Source organism: Rhodnius prolixus, unplaced genomic scaffold (genome assembly GCF_049639745.1).
Source record: "Rhodnius prolixus isolate KJV_2025 unplaced genomic scaffold, Rpr scaffold_7, whole genome shotgun sequence".
Taxonomy (NCBI): Eukaryota; Metazoa; Arthropoda; class Insecta; order Hemiptera; family Reduviidae; genus Rhodnius; species Rhodnius prolixus.
Window position 1 is genome coordinate 24,113,179 of NW_027411582.1, and position 18,378 is coordinate 24,131,556.

An 18,378-nucleotide genomic window follows, 5' to 3' on the forward strand; every position below is an offset into this window, starting at 1 on the left:
TCCTTACTCTTTCACAGATATGAGCAAGCACCTCTCCGGTAGTAATGTTGATTAATTATAATCGATATTTTCCTCCGTTTTGGACGTGGAAGGGCGATCCGGGCGGTCATCATCTCTGACGTCTTCTCGGCCATCATGGAAGCGCTTGAACCACTCAAAAACTCGCGCACATGATTAACATTCATCGCCATAAACTTCTTTTAATAAAAGATAAGTTTCAGTAGCGGTTTTACCAAGTTTCATGTGAAATTTCACGACAATTCGTTACTCAAATGCAACACTTATCATGTTTACGCGCAAAACGAAACTAACACCTCTTACACACAGGACGGTTCCGGTCAGACAGATTTCTCTACAAACACGTGAGACGATGCAATCGAAAGAGAAGGCTTTACGCTGCACAGCGGTCGTTAGGATTTGGCGCATGCATAGTTCTTCTGTAACAGCATCAGTCTCGTTATTTAATAGCCACACTTCGTATAACCCCAAAGACTTACTTAATAATTATTCAAAAAGGCTGATTTTTGTCTTCGTGTCAGTCAAACAAAACTGCAACACAAATTATCGGTCTTTACATTTATCATTGATCATTGATAAATTATCGTCTATTTTTTTGCGCACCCAGGGAGGAAATGACGTAATCCAAACACCAAAAAATTCAGAGGAAATTGAAAGTGAAAAGCAATCCCAAACAAATTACTTTAGTAATATAACTTATGCCTAAACAGAATTAGATACAAAAGCGTTTAATACAATTCAATTAAGGGCCACACAACAAAGACGTAGACAATTACTTTAAATAAGATTAAATGATCTATTTTACTTGAAAAGGATGGAATCAAATTTAATATAGACAATTGGGACTTCCCGACACAATAATATACAAGTCTAGCCAAAGCAGGATTCAGGCAATTAAAGTATTCAGATATTAGTTTAGAATTACTTTGCACCGTGTTTAATTAAACTACAAAAAAGAGTATATGAAAATATAATAATAATATTGTGTAAACATTAGCAAATTTTCCCTTTTTGTATATTAATTCTCAAAGTTCTGAAGTACCAACATTTTTTTACTGAATTCAACTTAAAAATAGTAATTACTAAATGCTTCCCTGATAAAAAATTGTTAATTTAAAATGATAACGTCCTCTCTCCTCATAAAGACTCCGGTTCTTGCCCATCGTTCCCTTCAATCCCATACAGAATCTCTTGAGCTTTGGCTAAAGAATTGGAGAATTCAAATCAATGAAAGCAAATGTAATTGCATTACATTCTCCCTAAGGCGAACTATTCTTCCACCCGTTTACCTAAACCTCACTCCTCTTCCAACAAAAGATTGTGGTAAGTACCTAGGACTCGTCAAGGACAAACGCCTTACCTGGAATCCAAATACTAGACTCAAACGGAAAGAACTGAACAAGAAGATTCAAACTTCTCTCTAGACTTCTCGATAAACGATCGAAAGTATCATTAAACAACGACTTATCTACACTATGATACTGAAACCTGCCTGGACTTGCTGGAATGGAACTTTGGGGCTCAGCCAAAGCTTCCACTATCTACAAGAATCCAATCGTTCCAGTCTAAAACACTCCGCTAATGCTCCTTACTTTGTTTCTAACTCCTACCTTGCACCGAGATTTCCTTGTTCCCCTAATGTTTCAGAAGCTGTAAGATCCCGTTATATTAAATTCCACACATCAATCACCTCACATCCTAATCCACTAGTATCCCGACTTACTATTCCACCAGGAAATCCTCCCAGGCGGCTTGAAGCGCAGGTGGCGAAGCGATGAAGTAAGGCGGAGTTGGCTGCCATTGAGATGGCGGCTACTTTACTCCGCTGGAAGGGATTTGCCGACACTGATGTTAGGTTCTTCACGGATAGCCAGGCTGCAATTAAAGCTCTGGCCTCTCCTAGTAGGAACCAAATTTCGGTCAATTCTTGTCATGCTGCTCTCAATTTGTTAGGAGCTTTGAATACTGTTTCGGTTGCTTGGTCTCCTGGTCATTCTGGGATTCCGGGTAACGAACTTGCTGATGAAACAGCAAAGGAAGGAGCTGCGTTGATAACAATGACTCCTCAGCCCATTATCCCTGTATCCTATCGACGCTGCCGCCAGGCTAAGGAAATCCTTGGCCTGTCAAGAACGGATATGGTTGGTTTTAGCAGGTCCCGGATCCGCCAGTTGGTTCAGGTGTTGAGTGGACATGCGAATTTAGCATATCATCTTTTTAAATGTGGCCTAATCCAGTCGCCAAATTGTGCTGGCTGTGGTGAGTCCGATGAAACTGTGAGGCACTTTGTTGAGGTGTGCCCAGTTTATTCTAAAACTAGATTCCTCGTCTTCGGAAGGTCAAATGTCTCCCTACCGGAGATTGTAGCATCTGGTAATTTTAATGAACTTTCTAGGTTTATTCAGTGCACTGGGCGATTGAGTCGTCAAGCTCCCTAGTGTCCTGTTGCTACTTTGTTAGGTACATCATCCTAACATCATCCTCACATACGAGGTGTGTTCAAAAAGTAACGGGAATTTTCGTTTTTTGAAAAAAATATCTATTTATTCATCTACATTAATATTGTCGCCTTCAAAGTAGTCCCCTTCGCATACAATACACTTGTGCCAGCGCTTTTTCCAATCCTCGAAACACTTCTGAAACTTGATCTTTGTGATAGCTTTCAGCGATTCGCTTTTAATGTCATCTGTGCTTGTAAAACCACGGCCTTTTAATGTTCTCTTTATGTTTGGAAATAGAAAAAAGTCACATGGAGCCATGTCTGGCGAATATGGAGGCTGGGGCATCGTTAAAGTTTTGTTTTTGGCCAAAAATTCACGAACAAGCAATGAAGTGTGAGCAGGTTTATTATCGCGGTGCAAAATCCATGAATTGTTTTGCCACAAATCCGGGCGTTTTTTTCGGATTGCTTCACGCAAACGGCGTTGAACTTGTAGGTAGTACTCCTTATTGATTGTTTGACCTTGTGGCAAGAATTCATGATGCACTATGCCATTAAAATCGAAGAACACAGTGAGCATAACCTTCACATTCGACCGCACTTGTCGAGCCTTTTTCGGTCTTGGCGATCCAGAATGCCTCCACTGGGACGATTGAGCCTTAGTTTCGACATCATATCCGTAAACCCATGTTTCGTCACCTGTTATAACACGTTTCAGTAGATCCGCATCGTTGTCGACTTCATTGAGTGACTCTTGAGCAACTTCCATTCTCCGCTGTTTTTGTTCGAAATTCAACAATTTTGGTACAAATTTTGCTGCCACACGTTTCATACCCAAAACATCCGAAAAAATTTCATGGCATGAGCCAATTGATATGGCAACATCATCAGCGACTTCTCTGATTGTGATTCGGCGATCGTTCATAACCATTTCTTTCACTTTTTTCACGTTTTCATCGGTTGTTGATGTGCTTGGACGTCCAGGTCGTTCGTCATCTTCAACGTTTTCGCGGCCATCTTGGAAACGCTTATACCACTCGTAAATCCTTGTTTTACTCATAGCAGACTCACCATATGCCTTTATTAACATTTCACACACTTTATTTCATTTTTTACGCAAAATTTAATACAAATTCTTTGATCCATTTTTTTTAACAAACAAAAATCGCCAAGCTCGAAAAACACGTCTAACCTTAACGGCTGCCACTTAAGAAGTAAACAATGAATATTACTGAAAATTTTATCGTACTTCAGGGGCATGTGTACCAACATAATAAAAAAAAAAAATTTACAATCAGACTCTCCAGATCCGCGAAATTTAAAAATTCCCGTTACTTTTTGAACACACCTCGTATTAGCATCTGGTAATTTTTAGCCGGATTTGTTTTTAAACCCCGGTATCTCTCATGAGATGAGGGATGGGCGGGGAACAATGGGCATCAGGATTGCCTGCGTTCCTTCCCCTTTTTTTTTGGTGGAACCGCCCGTCTTGTACAATCTACAAGTGCCAGTGTACTTTTAGTGAGCTGTACCACTTTGGGAGTTTCACCAATGGGTGAATTCTCCCCTCATGCTATTCATGTATTTACTCTATGCATCATGTCGTATCAGCTTCACTTCTTGCAGAAATATACTGTAGTTGTGAAAATAAATAAAGTAAAAAATAATAATAATAATAAGGGAAGGGATTAGCTATGAGGTTAGCATACTGGACTCCCACGCGGAGGTCCCGGGTTCGAATCCAGCAGCTGACCCTTAGATTTTCTCTTCCTAGGAGCTTCTTACAGCTCACTGTCCGGTGATGGACAGTGTTGTCTGTAACGAGAGAACACTGTCCGGAGGCCGGCAGTGCACTGAAAAAAGCTCCGGGCGCCAATAACCTCAGATGTTGATGCGCCAAAAAAAAAAAAAAAAAAAAAAATAATAATGAAAATGTAACAAGAATTTTATTAGAATCTTGGTCTTTATTGCAATGAAAAGGAGAAAGTTGCAAAAACAATGAAGGAACTGCAGCTGATCTTTCTTTTTAAAAAAATACAAGGAAAATACACAGATTATTTCCCAAAACAATAAACCATTCTATTTTCTTTAGCTCGGCTTACCCGGCTAAAATAATCACGCAACGCCATTGCTTAAAGTATCTCTATTATTATCGTGACAAACATATGATTTCTCGTTCCAAACATTTGAAATTTAAAAACAAAAATTTTTTTTTGATCTTATTTATTTATTTAAAGTGAAACTACTTGAAAAAATGGCAGAAGATAATGATGGAAAAGATGTACCATCGGCGTCCGCTAAAGTAAGTCTTGGTAAAAATTTGGAAATAGAAGAAGAAACTCTAACATATTTCCCACAAAAATTGGGGACAATAAATTTAGAAGAAGAACTTGAAAAATTGCAAGAAAAGTATCACGAAAAGACGAAAGGAGAGGATGTAATGCTGTGTAAGTTTGATTATTAAGTTCCGTTTTACGAGGGTGTTTGAAAAGTCCGTGCAAAAATAAAAACTACTTAATTTTTTGGGGTAAACCTTTTTAATTTTTCAACATAGTCTCCTTTTAGGCTTATACACTTCGTCCAACGCTGCTCTAGTTTGTTGATCCCTTCCGAATAATAGGATTTGTCCAAGTCTGAAAAATAGTCATTCGTTTCTGCAATCATCTCCTCGTTTGAATAAAATCTTTTTCCCGCCAGCCATTTCTTCATATTGGGGAACAAATAGTAGTCCGAGGGAGCCAAGTCTGGAGAATAGGGGGGATGTGAAACGAGTTGGAACCCTATTTCCATTAATTTTGCGACCACAACTGCTGAGGTGTGAGCTGGTGCGTTGTCGTGATGGAAAAGGACTTTTTTGTGGGCCAATCGTGGGCGTTTTTCTAGCAGTTCGGTTTTCAAACGGTCCAATAACGATGAATAATATGCACCTGTAATAGTTTTACCCTTTTCCAGATAGTCGATGAGGATTATTCCTTGCGAATCCCAAAAGACAGTCGCCATAATCTTTCCGGCCGAAGGAACGGTCTTCGCCTTTTTTGGCGCAGATTCCCCCTTGGTGACCCATTGTTTAGATTGTTCTTTGGACTCAGGAGTGTAGTGATGTATCCATGTTTCATCCACAGTAACGAAACGACGCTTAAAGTCCTGCGGATTCTTCTGGAACAGCTGCAAACCGTCCTTGCAACACTTCACACGATTTCGTTTTTGGTCAAGCGTGAGCAATCGCGGCACCCATCTTGCGGATAGCTTTGTCATGTCCGAATGTTGATGCAAAATATTAAGTACCCGTTCATTCGAGATGCCCACAGCACTAGCAATCTCACGCACCTTCACTCTTCTGTCATCCATCACCATATCATGGATTTTATCAATGAATTCTGGAGTAGTAACCTCATCAGGGCGTCCAGAACGTTTAGCGTTACTTGTGCACATATGGCCACTCCGAAAATTTTGAAACCACTTATAAACTGTTCTAATCGAAGGTGCAGAGTCACCATAATGTTTATCAAGCTTCTCTTTAGTCTCCTGAGGCGTTTTGCCTTTCATAAAGTAGTGTTTAATCAACACACGAAATTCTTTTTCGTCCATTTTTTGAAAATCACTCTACTTCCTCGATTCAAACGAATGCCAAACACAAAGAAATAGACCGATCTGGCTGAAACTTGGTGTGTGTTCTTCCAAGAGATGCTACTAACTAAACATAACCTCGATACGCGCCAGTAGAGCTATCTCTCTGACTTTGCACGGACTTTTCAAACGACCCTCGTAAACTTTATACGTAAGTAGTTTTTTGAATGATTTTATCTTCTTTTTTTTTCAGACAATTACCAAAACTATGGAGTAAACTATCCGATAAACATCAACTATAGAACCACTGCCATGGAATATGGTTTCTTTCCACCAAATGAGGCGACAATACCTAAAAAATACTTTCCAAAAATGAACACCTTTACCAAGAACAATCCAGGTGGTATGAAAAAGGGAACCTCGGGTTCAATGAATTTATGAACGTTGTTACCTGGTACTAGAAATGTAATTGAAATTTAAATAAATTTCAATTAAAGGATAAGAATTTTAATAATTAGATTAGATATGATTAGATTAGTGGGACAGGACCTGTGACCCACGGCATCCCAGACACAGGAGCTAGTATCTTCCGCTTTTTGGATCTAGTAGATGAAATCTCCCCTACTAAAGAGGTTGAGGACTTTCTCTACTAGTTCTTTTTGCGCTACTGCCTCCTTTGGTCTCAAAGATCCAAAGGAGATCACTCGATTGCAAGGCCGTTTCCTCCTCATCCTGGCACAATCTGCACACAACGTTTCCTGAGCTAATAAGCCCCCACCTTGAACAGAACTGTTTCCTGAACCTACCATGCCCCTTAAATAGGCCTGTAATCAGAGTAATCTGATTTCTACCCAAGCACAGTTATTTTGGCTCTTTGTTTTACATAGCCAAGGCATCAATCATACTCTACCCAGGACACATCATCCAGTTCTTTTCAAGCTCTCTCCAGATCCAATCTCTGAGAGCAGGAAGAACTGCACCCTTGGTGAAAGGAATGTTAGCTCCGTTCCTGGCCAGATGATTTGCTGTTTCATTCCTTCTTGATCGCCACATGACCTGGCACCCATTCCAGCCGAACTTCATTGTGTCGAGCCAGGAAAGAGGTAGTCCTGAAGGAAGTTAGGACCTTCAGTGCAGCTTGGTTGTCCGAAAAGATGCAAATCTCCCTATTTCTAAGTAAGGATGTGTAAGGATGCTGTTAAACGTTAATATTATCTTGATGTTACTTATCAGATCAATTGCTCACGCAACATCTAAGAAAGCCTCGGCTAAAACAAGAAGAACATTTTAAAGAAATAGTAATTTAAAGAGATTATATTTTGAAGTTAGAACTCCCAAAAACACCATTAACCACCAGATATAGATAATATTTGTTGATATCCCATTTTTTCCTATTTTTGAGTCCGATTTAAGGAAATAAAATTTTATTAATACCGTATAAAAGCGTTAAAAGATTAGCTGTGCTAATTATAACTTATTATTATTTTAATATTATTATTACCAGAGTAATCTGATTTCTGCCAAGCACAGTCTCTTTTGCTCTTTGTTTACAGAGCCGAGGCATCATAGTCTTACTGTGTTTGACGCCAGGACACATCACCCAGTTGTATTCATGCTCTCTCCAGATCCCAGTACATCCCAGTCTCTGAACTGCACACTTGGTGATCCGCAGAACAGGTTCCGGGCCAAAGAAAGGAGTGTTTATTAATTACTAGATAGAGGTTCGTTATCTCACTCACAGGACACTCTACTCTCTCTAAAATATACAGGATGTTCCAGGTAGAACTGGTCCTTGAATAGAGATAAACCTCATCGTTCAAAGTAAGCCTAGTTCCTAACATTTTACATAAATATTATTTTCAAACGCGAAAGAAAAATAGTCGAATTCCTTCTGGGTAACCTAATGGCCTGTTGGATAGCGACGCCCAGGTGGCTTCGCCATCTTGATGTTTTCCGCACCCTTATTTACGTACGCATCCTCATTATTTTAGAATTGGCTTTCGCCATACAGCCAGCATCCTCTAGGTCAGTGATTCTTAACCTAATAATTGAGAAAAACAAAGGGTATAAGAGAACAAAGTTCCATATCAATATGTGGTTCACAGAGGGAGATATAGAACGGCCACAATGTTCCGCGAATATGGTCCAAGTGTTGCGCGAAATTTCCATTTTAAATGTATTGAAATTTAGTAACTTAGAAAGGATACGAAAACTAAAAATTGTTCCTTTTTTTTAATTTGAATTTAATTTTAAGTTCTTGCTAAATACCGAATTTCAAATTATTTAATTTTAGTGTTCCGCGAGAAAAATATATACATATAAATGTGTTCGGCGTCTATGAAAAGGTTAAGAACCAGTGATATAAAGGATTGAAAATTTTTTAGGTCATGAAATTCTGTTAAATTGTGGCCGTTCTATATCTCCCACTGTGAACCACATATTGATATGGAATTTTTTTCTCTTATAAACATTGTTTTTCTCAATTATAAACTATAGTTATTTTATGCAAAGCTCTATAAATATAGAAGATATAAAGGGTTGAAAAATTTTTGGGTCATGAAATTCTGTAAAATTATTACCCTTCTATATCTCCTACTGTGAACCACGAATTGATATGGAATTTTCTTCTCTTATACACATTGTTTTTCTCAATTATAAAATATAGTTATTTTGTGCACAGTTCAAAAAAGGTAGAAGATATAAAGGGTTGAAAATTTTTTGGGTCATGAAATTCTGTAAAATTGTGGCCGTTCTATATCTCCCACTGTGAACGACATATTGATATGGGATCTTGTTCCCTTATACACTTTGTTTTTCTCAATTATAAACTATAGTTATTTTGTGCATTGAACTATAAATGTAGAAGATATAAAGGGGTTGAAAATTTTTTGGGTCATGAAATTCTGTAAAATTATGGCAATTCTATATCTCCCACTGCGAACCACGTATTGATATGGAATTTTCTTCTCTTATACACATTGTTTTTCTCAATTAGAAACAATAGTTACTTTGTGCACAGTTCAAAAAAGGTAGAAGATATAAAGGGTTGAAAATTATTTGGGTCATGAAATTCTGTAAAATTGTGGCCATTCTATATCTCCACTGTAAACCACATATTGATATGGAATTTTGTTTTCTTATACACATTGTTTTTCTCAATTAGAAACTATAGTCATTTTGTGCACAGATCTGTAAATGTAGAAGATATAAAGGGTTGAAAATTTTTTGGGTCATGAAATTCTGTTAAATTATGGCCGTTCTATATCTCCCACTGTAAACCACATATTGATATGGAATTTTCTTCTCTTATACACATTGTTTTTCTCAATTATAAACTATAGTTATTTTGTGCACAGTTCAAAAAAGGTAGAAGATATAAAGGGTTGAAAATAATTTGGGTCATGAAATTCTGTAAAATTGTGGCCGTTCTATATCTCCCACTGTGAACGACATATTGATATAGAATTTTGTTCCCTTATACCCTTTGTTTTTCTCAATTATAAACTATAGATATTTTGTGCATTGATCTATAAATGTAGAAGATATAAAGGGTTAAAAAATTTTTGGGTCATGAAATTCTGTTAAATTATGGCCGTTCTATATCTCCCACTGTGAACCACATAATGATATGGAATTTTGTTTTCTTATACACTTTGTTTTTCTCAATTAGAAACTATAGTTATTTTGTGTACAGATCTGTAAATGTAGAAGATATAAAGGATTGAAAATTTTTTGGGTCATGAAATTCGGTTAAATTATGGCCGTTCTATATCTCCCACTGTGAACCACGTATTGATATGAAATTTTGTTTTTTCCTATACACTTTGTTTTTCTCAATTAGAAACAATAGTTATTTTGTGCACAGTTCAAAAAAGGTAGAAGATATAAAGGGTTGAAAATTATTTGGGTCATGAAATTCTGTAAAATTGTGGCCATTCTATATCTCCACTGTAAACCACATATTGATATGGAATTTTGTTTTCTTATACACTTTGTTTTTCTCAATTAGAAACTATAGTTATTTTGTGTACAGATCTGTAAATGTAGAAGATATAAAGGATTGAAAATTTTTTGGGTCATGAAATTCTGTTAAATTATGGCCGTTCTATATCTCCCACTGTAAACCACATATTGATATGGAATTTTGTTCCCTTATTCACTTTGTTTTTCTCAATTATAAACTATAGTTATTTTATGCAGAGCTCTATAAATGTAGAAGATATAAAGGATTAAAAATTTTTTGGGTCATGAAATTCTGTTAAATTATGGCCGTTCTATATCTCCCACTGTGAACCACATATTGATATGGAATTTTGTTTTCTTATACACTTTGTTTTTCTCAATTAGAAACTATAGTTATTTTGTGTACAGATCTGTAAATGTAGAAGATATAAAGGATTGAAAATTTTTTGGGTCATGGAATTCTTTTAAAATATGGCCGTTCTATATCTCCCACTGTAAACCACATATTGATATGGAATTTTGTTCCCTTATACACTTTGTTTTTCTCAATTATAAACTATAGTTATTTTATGCAGAGCTCTATAAATGTAGAAGATATAAAGGATTGAAAATTTTTTGGGTCATGAAATTCTGTTAAATTATGGCCGTTCTATATCTCCCACTGTGAACCACATAATGATATGGAATTTTGTTTTCTTATACACTTTGTTTTTCTCAATTATAAACTATAGTTATTTTATGCAGAGCTCTATAAATGTAGAAGATATAAAGGATTAAAAATTTTTTGGGTCATGAAATTCTGTTAAATTATGGCCGTTCTATATCTCCCACTGTGAACCACATATTGATATGGAATTTTGTTTTCTTATACACTTTGTTTTTCTCAATTAGAAACTATAGTTATTTTGTGTACAGATCTGTAAATGTAGAAGATATAAAGGATTGAAAATTTTTTGGGTCATAGAATTCTTTTAAAATATGGCCGTTCTATATCTCCCACTGTGAACCACATATTGATATGGAATTTTGTTCCCTTATACACTTTGTTTTTCTCAATTATAAACTATAGTTATTTTATGCAGAGCTCTATAAATGTAGAAGATATAAAGGATTGAAAATTTTTTGGGTCATGAAATTCTATTAAATTATGGCCGTTCTATATCTCCCACTGTGAACCACATAATGATATGGAATTTTGTTTTCTTATACACTTTGTTTTTCTCAATTAGAAACTATAGTTATTTTGTGTACAGATCTGTAAATGTAGAAGATATAAAGGATTGAAAATTTTTTGGGTCATGAAATTCTGTAAAATTATGGCCCTTCTATATCTCCCACTGTGAACCACGTATTGATATGAAATTTTGTTTTTTCCTATACAATTTGTTTTTCTCAATTAGAAACTATAGTTATTTTGTGTACAGATCTGTAAATGTAGAAGATATAAAGGATTGAAAATTTTTTGGGTCATGGAATTCTTTTAAAATATGGCCGTTCTATATCTCCCACTGTAAACCACATATTGATATGGAATTTTGTTCCCTTATACACTTTGTTTTTCTCAATTATAAACTATAGTTATTTTATGCAGAGCTCTATAAATGTAGAAGATATAAAGGATTGAAAATTTTTTGGGTCATGAAATTCGGTTAAATTATGGCCGTTCTATATCTCCCACTGTAAACCACATATTAATATGAAATTTTGTTTTCTTATACACTTTGTTTTTCTCAATTAGAAAATATAGTTATTTTGTGTACAGATCTGTAAATGTAGAAGATATAAAGGATTGAAAATTTTTTGGGTCATGAAATTCTGTAAAATTATGGCCCTTCTATATCTCCCACTGTGAACCACGTATTGATATGAAATTTTGTTTTTTCCTATACACTTTGTTTTTCTCAATTAGAAACAATAGTTATTTTGTGCACAGTTCAAAAAAGGTAGAAGATATAAAGGGTTGAAAATTATTTGGGTCATGAAATTCTGTAAAATTGTGGCCATTCTATATCTCCACTGTAAACCACATATTGATATGGAATTTTGTTTTCTTATACACTTTGTTTTTCTCAATTAGAAACTATAGTTATTTTGTGTACAGATCTGTAAATGTAGAAGATATAAAGGATTGAAAATTTTTTGGGTCATGAAATTCTGTTAAATTATGGCCGTTCTATATCTCCCACTGTAAACCACATATTGATATGGAATTTTGTTCCCTTATACACTTTGTTTTTCTCAATTATAAACTATAGTTATTTTATGCAGAGCTCTATAAATGTAGAAGATATAAAGGATTAAAAATTTTTTGGGTCATGAAATTCTGTTAAATTATGGCCGTTCTATATCTCCCACTGTGAACCACATATTGATATGGAATTTTGTTTTCTTATACACTTTGTTTTTCTCAATTAGAAACTATAGTTATTTTGTGTACAGATCTGTAAATGTAGAAGATATAAAGGATTGAAAATTTTTTGGGTCATAGAATTCTTTTAAAATATGGCCGTTCTATATCTCCCACTGTGAACCACATATTGATATGGAATTTTGTTCCCTTATACACTTTGTTTTTCTCAATTAGAAACTATAGTTATTTTGTGTACAGATCTGTAAATGTAGAAGATATAAAGGATTGAAAATTTTTTGGGTCATGGAATTCTTTTAAAATATGGCCGTTCTATATCTCCCACTGTAAACCACATATTGATATGGAATTTTGTTCCCTTATACACTTTGTTTTTCTCAATTATAAACTATAGTTATTTTATGCAGAGCTCTATAAATGTAGAAGATATAAAGGATTGAAAATTTTTTGGGTCATGAAATTCTGTTAAATTATGGCCGTTCTATATCTCCCACTGTGAACCACATAATGATATGGAATTTTGTTTTCTTATACACTTTGTTTTTCTCAATTAGAAACTATAGTTATTTTGTGCACAGATCTGTAAATGTAGAAGATATAAAGGATTGAAAATTTTTTGGGTCATGAAATTCGGTTAAATTATGGCCGTTCTATATCTCCCACTGTAAACCACATATTAATATGAAATTTTGTTTTCTTATACACTTTGTTTTTCTCAATTAGAAAATATAGTTATTTTGTGTACAGATCTGTAAATGTAGAAGATATAAAGGATTGAAAATTTTTTGGGTCATGAAATTCTGTAAAATTATGGCCCTTCTATATCTCCCACTGTGAACCACGTATTGATATGAAATTTTGTTTTTTCCTATACACTTTGTTTTTCTCAATTAGAAACAATAGTTATTTTGTGCACAGTTCAAAAAAGGTAGAAGATATAAAGGGTTGAAAATTATTTGGGTCATGAAATTCTGTAAAATTGTGGCCATTCTATATCTCCACTGTAAGCCACATATTGATATGGAATTTTGTTTTCTTATACACTTTGTTTTTCTCAATTAGAAACTATAGTTATTTTGTGTACAGATCTGTAAATGTAGAAGATATAAAGGATTGAAAATTTTTTGGGTCATGAAATTCTGTTAAATTATGGCCGTTCTATATCTCCCACTGTAAACCACATATTGATATGGAATTTTGTTCCCTTATACACTTTGTTTTTCTCAATTATAAACTATAGTTATTTTATGCAGAGCTCTATAAATGTAGAAGATATAAAGGATTAAAAATTTTTTGGGTCATGAAATTCTGTTAAATTATGGCCGTTCTATATCTCCCACTGTGAACCACATATTGATATGGAATTTTGTTTTCTTATACACTTTGTTTTTCTCAATTAGAAACTATAGTTATTTTGTGTACAGATCTGTAAATGTAGAAGATATAAAGGATTGAAAATTTTTTGGGTCATAGAATTCTTTTAAAATATGGCCGTTCTATATCTCCCACTGTGAACCACATATTGATATGGAATTTTGTTCCCTTATACACTTTGTTTTTCTCAATTATAAACTATAGTTATTTTATGCAGAGCTCTATAAATGTAGAAGATATAAAGGATTGAAAATTTTTTGGGTCATGAAATTCTATTAAATTATGGCCGTTCTATATCTCCCACTGTGAACCACATAATGATATGGAATTTTGTTTTCTTATACACTTTGTTTTTCTCAATTAGAAACTATAGTTATTTTGTGTACAGATCTGTAAATGTAGAAGATATAAAGGATTGAAAATTTTTTGGGTCATGAAATTCTGTAAAATTATGGCCCTTCTATATCTCCCACTGTGAACCACGTATTGATATGAAATTTTGTTTTTTCCTATACACTTTGTTTTTCTCAATTAGAAACAATAGTTATTTTGTGCACAGTTCAAAAAAGGTAGAAGATATAAAGGGTTGAAAATTATTTGGGTCATGAAATTCTGTAAAATTGTGGCCATTCTATATCTCCACTGTAAACCACATATTGATATGGAATTTTGTTTTCTTATACACTTTGTTTTTCTCAATTAGAAACTATAGTTATTTTGTGCACAGATCTGTAAATGTAGAAGATACTCCTTAACAAAAACTTACAGTTTAAAATGTTAAGTATAAGGGTTGATTAAACGCCAAAAGGTACACAAATCAGCAAGTACCCAACATTTCATTCAAGCTTAGTTGATATAATTCAAGTAATTTTGCTGCATTAACTTTTCCTTCACATTTTTTAGAATTTATTAGATGTCACAGACCCTTATGCTGGCCAGTTCGTTCATAATATTATTTGGTTATAATTATGATAAAATGTATATTATATCTTCGTTTTTAAATAGGTACTTTATTTTATTTCTATTCCAAATTATTCTTCAGATTTATCTTTAATATGCCCTTTATTCTGAAGTTGTCACATCTTATACATGCATTTAAAGTAGAAAAAGACAAAGTTAGAGTCGGCTACTGTTTAAATTTGAATCACGGAGGATTTAAAACAATATGTCAGACTTGAATTCGTCTTACCGAAATATTCGTGAGCACAAATAACACACAGTTAATAACAAGTAGATTATTCAACAACAATTATTCATTTCTCAATTGTAATTTAATTTTACTTACAGTAAAATACTGGAATAATTAGCTGTCCTAAAAGTATGTAATACTTATTTATTTTATTATTACATAACATATATATAACATTGTGAGAAGAACAGCTACATTGAGAGTGTGATTGAAGTAAACTATATTATTTTCTATAAAGCCAGATAATTATTACCTATTATTATAAACGTTTGACTACTACATAAAGTAACAATTACTTTAATCAAAGAATGAACTTAAACAGACGATTTTATTAAAAATAAAATAATCGAAATCATTGATGTATGTTGGTGTAAGCATTTTTTTAAAAAAGTTTTTAAATTTTGTAGCCTCGTAATTTTTTTTATTTTTTATAACGTTTTCTTTTTAACCTGTAATTAATAGTTTGATTATTATAGATTAATAGATATTACAGTCAATCTACAGTGCTACTTGAACAAATTTTTTGTAGATGAAAATGGCCAGCATAAGGGTCTGTGACATCTAATAAGTTCTAAAAAATGTGAAGGAAAAGTTAATGCAGCAAAATTACTTAAATTATATCAACTAAGCTTGAATGAAATGTTGGGTACTTGCTGATTTGTGTACCTTTTGGCGTTTAATCAACCCTTATACTTAACATTTTAAACTGTAAGTTTTTGTTAAGGAGATTTTTGTACCTTTTGGATAGATTTTCCTTTTTGTCTATTTTGCAAAGTTACATATCTGCTTTACAGATTTTTTTAAAATTTGGAATAAGCAATTCTATTATTATAACCTGATAAGGTGTTAAGTTGGAACCATAACTACCATTGGAGAGATCTTTTTAAAGAATGATTATAGTTGCCATCCTCAATAACAATTTTTTTGAGAAAACGTTTTGAATAAAATAGGAAGGTATTTGTACGTAAAAAGCAAATTTAAACTGCGATTTCAGACCTTCCTTTTAAGAGGAGTAAGAAAAATAAACGGGCGATTACAGTACTTCTCCCTAAAAGGCAAAGAGGCAAAGATTTTGAATCGAACGACAATTCATTAATGTAAATAGGTTCACCCATTGATAATTTTAACGATTTCAGTACTTCCTCTTAGTAGGTGTAAGAGCATGATGGCACTTCACAGCCATGTAGAGGAGCTTTAATCACTTCTTCGTGCTAAATTTTATCAAAATCGGACAAAGCGTTATAGAAATATTGGTAATAATAGTTTTAGAAACGGCCTTACTTGGGTGGGGCAAACTCCCCTCCATATGAGGCATAGCGACGAGACTTTTAAAGTGCAAATCTGTACAAAATTTCGATTCGAATGACACTTCATTCATGAAAATCAGTTCACTTGTCGATAATTTGAAACGATTGCTATACTTCCCCTTAACTAGCGTAAGAGCAGATCGCCGCTTTAATGTTACGTAGGGGAGCCCTAACTCTATCATCCTACCAAATTTTATCAAAATCGGGCTAAGATTTACAGAGTAATTAGTAATAATAATTTTGAAGGGGGCCTTACATAAAGGGGGCTAACTCCTCTCTAATTCGGTGTACAGCGTCGAGACCCCCAAAAGGCACATCTACATAAAATTCCGAATCGAATGTCACCTCATTCATGAAAATCGGTTCTCGCGTTTAGGCGCTACGTACTTTACAAAAAAGGTAACAACAACAACAACAACAACAAGAAGAAGAAGAAGAAGAAGAACAACAACAATTTCTGAAAATGCCGTTTTTGCTCATTTTCGGCAACTTTTTTCTCGAAATCTATTAGGTCTGGGGGGTTGCAAAAAAATTACAGTTATAAAGGAGGGTTTGCCCTATATTTTAAAGAAAATTTGGGAATTTTATCTTTTATAGAAAAAGAGAAAAAAATTGTCAAAGTTGGGTGTTTTTTAACGTTACGCTTTTTCGTGCACTTTTTGACGATCAATCCTTATACAACTGTCCTACCGGACAGTTTTAATAAAGGATTGAAAATTTTTTGGGTCATGAAATTCTGTTAAATTATGGCCGTTCTATATCTCCCACTGTAAACCACATATTGATATGGAATTTTCTTCTCTTATACACATTTTTTTTCTCAATTATAAACTATAGTTATTTTGTGCACAGTTCAAAAAAGGTAGAAGATATAAAGGGTTGAAAATTTTTTGGTTCATGAAATTCTGTAAAATTGTGGCCGTTCTATATCTCCCACTGTGAACGACATATTGATATGGAATTTTGTTTTCTTATACACTTTGTTTTTCTCAATTATAAACTATAGATATTTTGTGCATTGATCTATAAATGTAGAAGATATAAAGGGTTAAAAAAATTTTGGGTCATGAAATTCTGTTAAATTATGGCCGTTCTATATCTCCCGCTGTGAACCACATATTGATATGGAATTTTGTTTTTTTATACACTTTGTTTTTCTCAATTAGAAACTATAGTTATTTTGTGTACAGATCTGTAAATGTAGAAGATATAAAGGATTGAAAATTTTTTGGGTCATGAAATTATGTTAAATTATGGCCGTTCTATATCTCCCACTGTAAACCACATATTGATATGGAATTTTGTTTTCTTATACACTTCGTTTTTCTCAATTAGAAACTATAGATATTTTGTGTACAGATCTGTAAATGTAGAAGATATAAAGGATTGAAAATTTTTTGGGTCATGAAATTCGGTTAAATTATGGCCTTTCTATATCTCCCACTGTAAACCACATATTAATATGAAATTTTGTTTTCTTATACACTTTGTTTTTCTCAATTAGAAAATATAGTTATTTTGTGTACAGATCTGTAAATGTAGAAGATATAAAGGATTGAAAATTTTTTGGGTCATGAAATTCTGTAAAATTATGGCCCTTCTATATCTCCCACTGTGAACCACGTATTGATATGAAATTTTGTTTTTTCCTATACACTTTGTTTTTCTCAATTAGAAACAATAGTTATTTTGTGCACAGTTCAAAAAAGGTAGAAGATATAAAGGGTTGAAAATTATTTGGGTCATGAAATTCTGTAAAATTGTGGCCATTCTATATCTCCACTGTAAACCACATATTGATATGGAATTTTGTTTTCTTATACACTTTGTTTTTCTCAATTAGAAACTATAGTTATTTTGTGCACAGATCTGTAAATGTAGAAGATACTCCTTAACAAAAACTTACAGTTTAAAATGTTAAGTATAAGGGTTGATTAAACGCCAAAAGGTACACAAATCAGCAAGTACCCAACATTTCATTCAAGCTTAGTTGATATAATTCAAGTAATTTTGCTGCATTAACTTTTCCTTCACATTTTTTAGAATTTATTAGATGTCACAGACCCTTATGCTGGCCAGTTCGTTCATAATATTATTTGGTTATAATTATGATAAAATGTATATTATATCTTCGTTTTTAAATAGGTACTTT

At 33.7% G+C, this 18,378-nt stretch overlaps 1 protein-coding gene across 4 annotated transcripts in view; it reads left to right on the forward strand.

The window, feature by feature from the left end:
* Window positions 1-4,604: 4,604 nt before the first annotated feature.
* LOC141447232 (uncharacterized) overlaps window positions 4,605-18,378 on the forward strand; it is a 41,732-nt gene continuing 27,958 nt past the window's right edge. For 2 of the 4 annotated variants that reach the window (XR_012454222.1, XR_012454221.1), the window contains exons 1-3: window positions 4,605-4,905; window positions 6,279-6,490; window positions 7,579-7,846. Coding sequence is in view for 2 of the 4 variants with exons in the window: in XM_074114544.1 (XP_073970645.1) it covers window positions 4,713-4,905; window positions 6,279-6,466 (381 nt within the window). In the remaining 2 variants the exon portion in view is untranslated. The remainder of the gene's footprint in view (window positions 4,906-6,278; window positions 6,491-7,578; window positions 7,847-18,378) is intronic. The other 2 variants (XM_074114544.1, XM_074114545.1) reach the window with 1 other exon arrangement.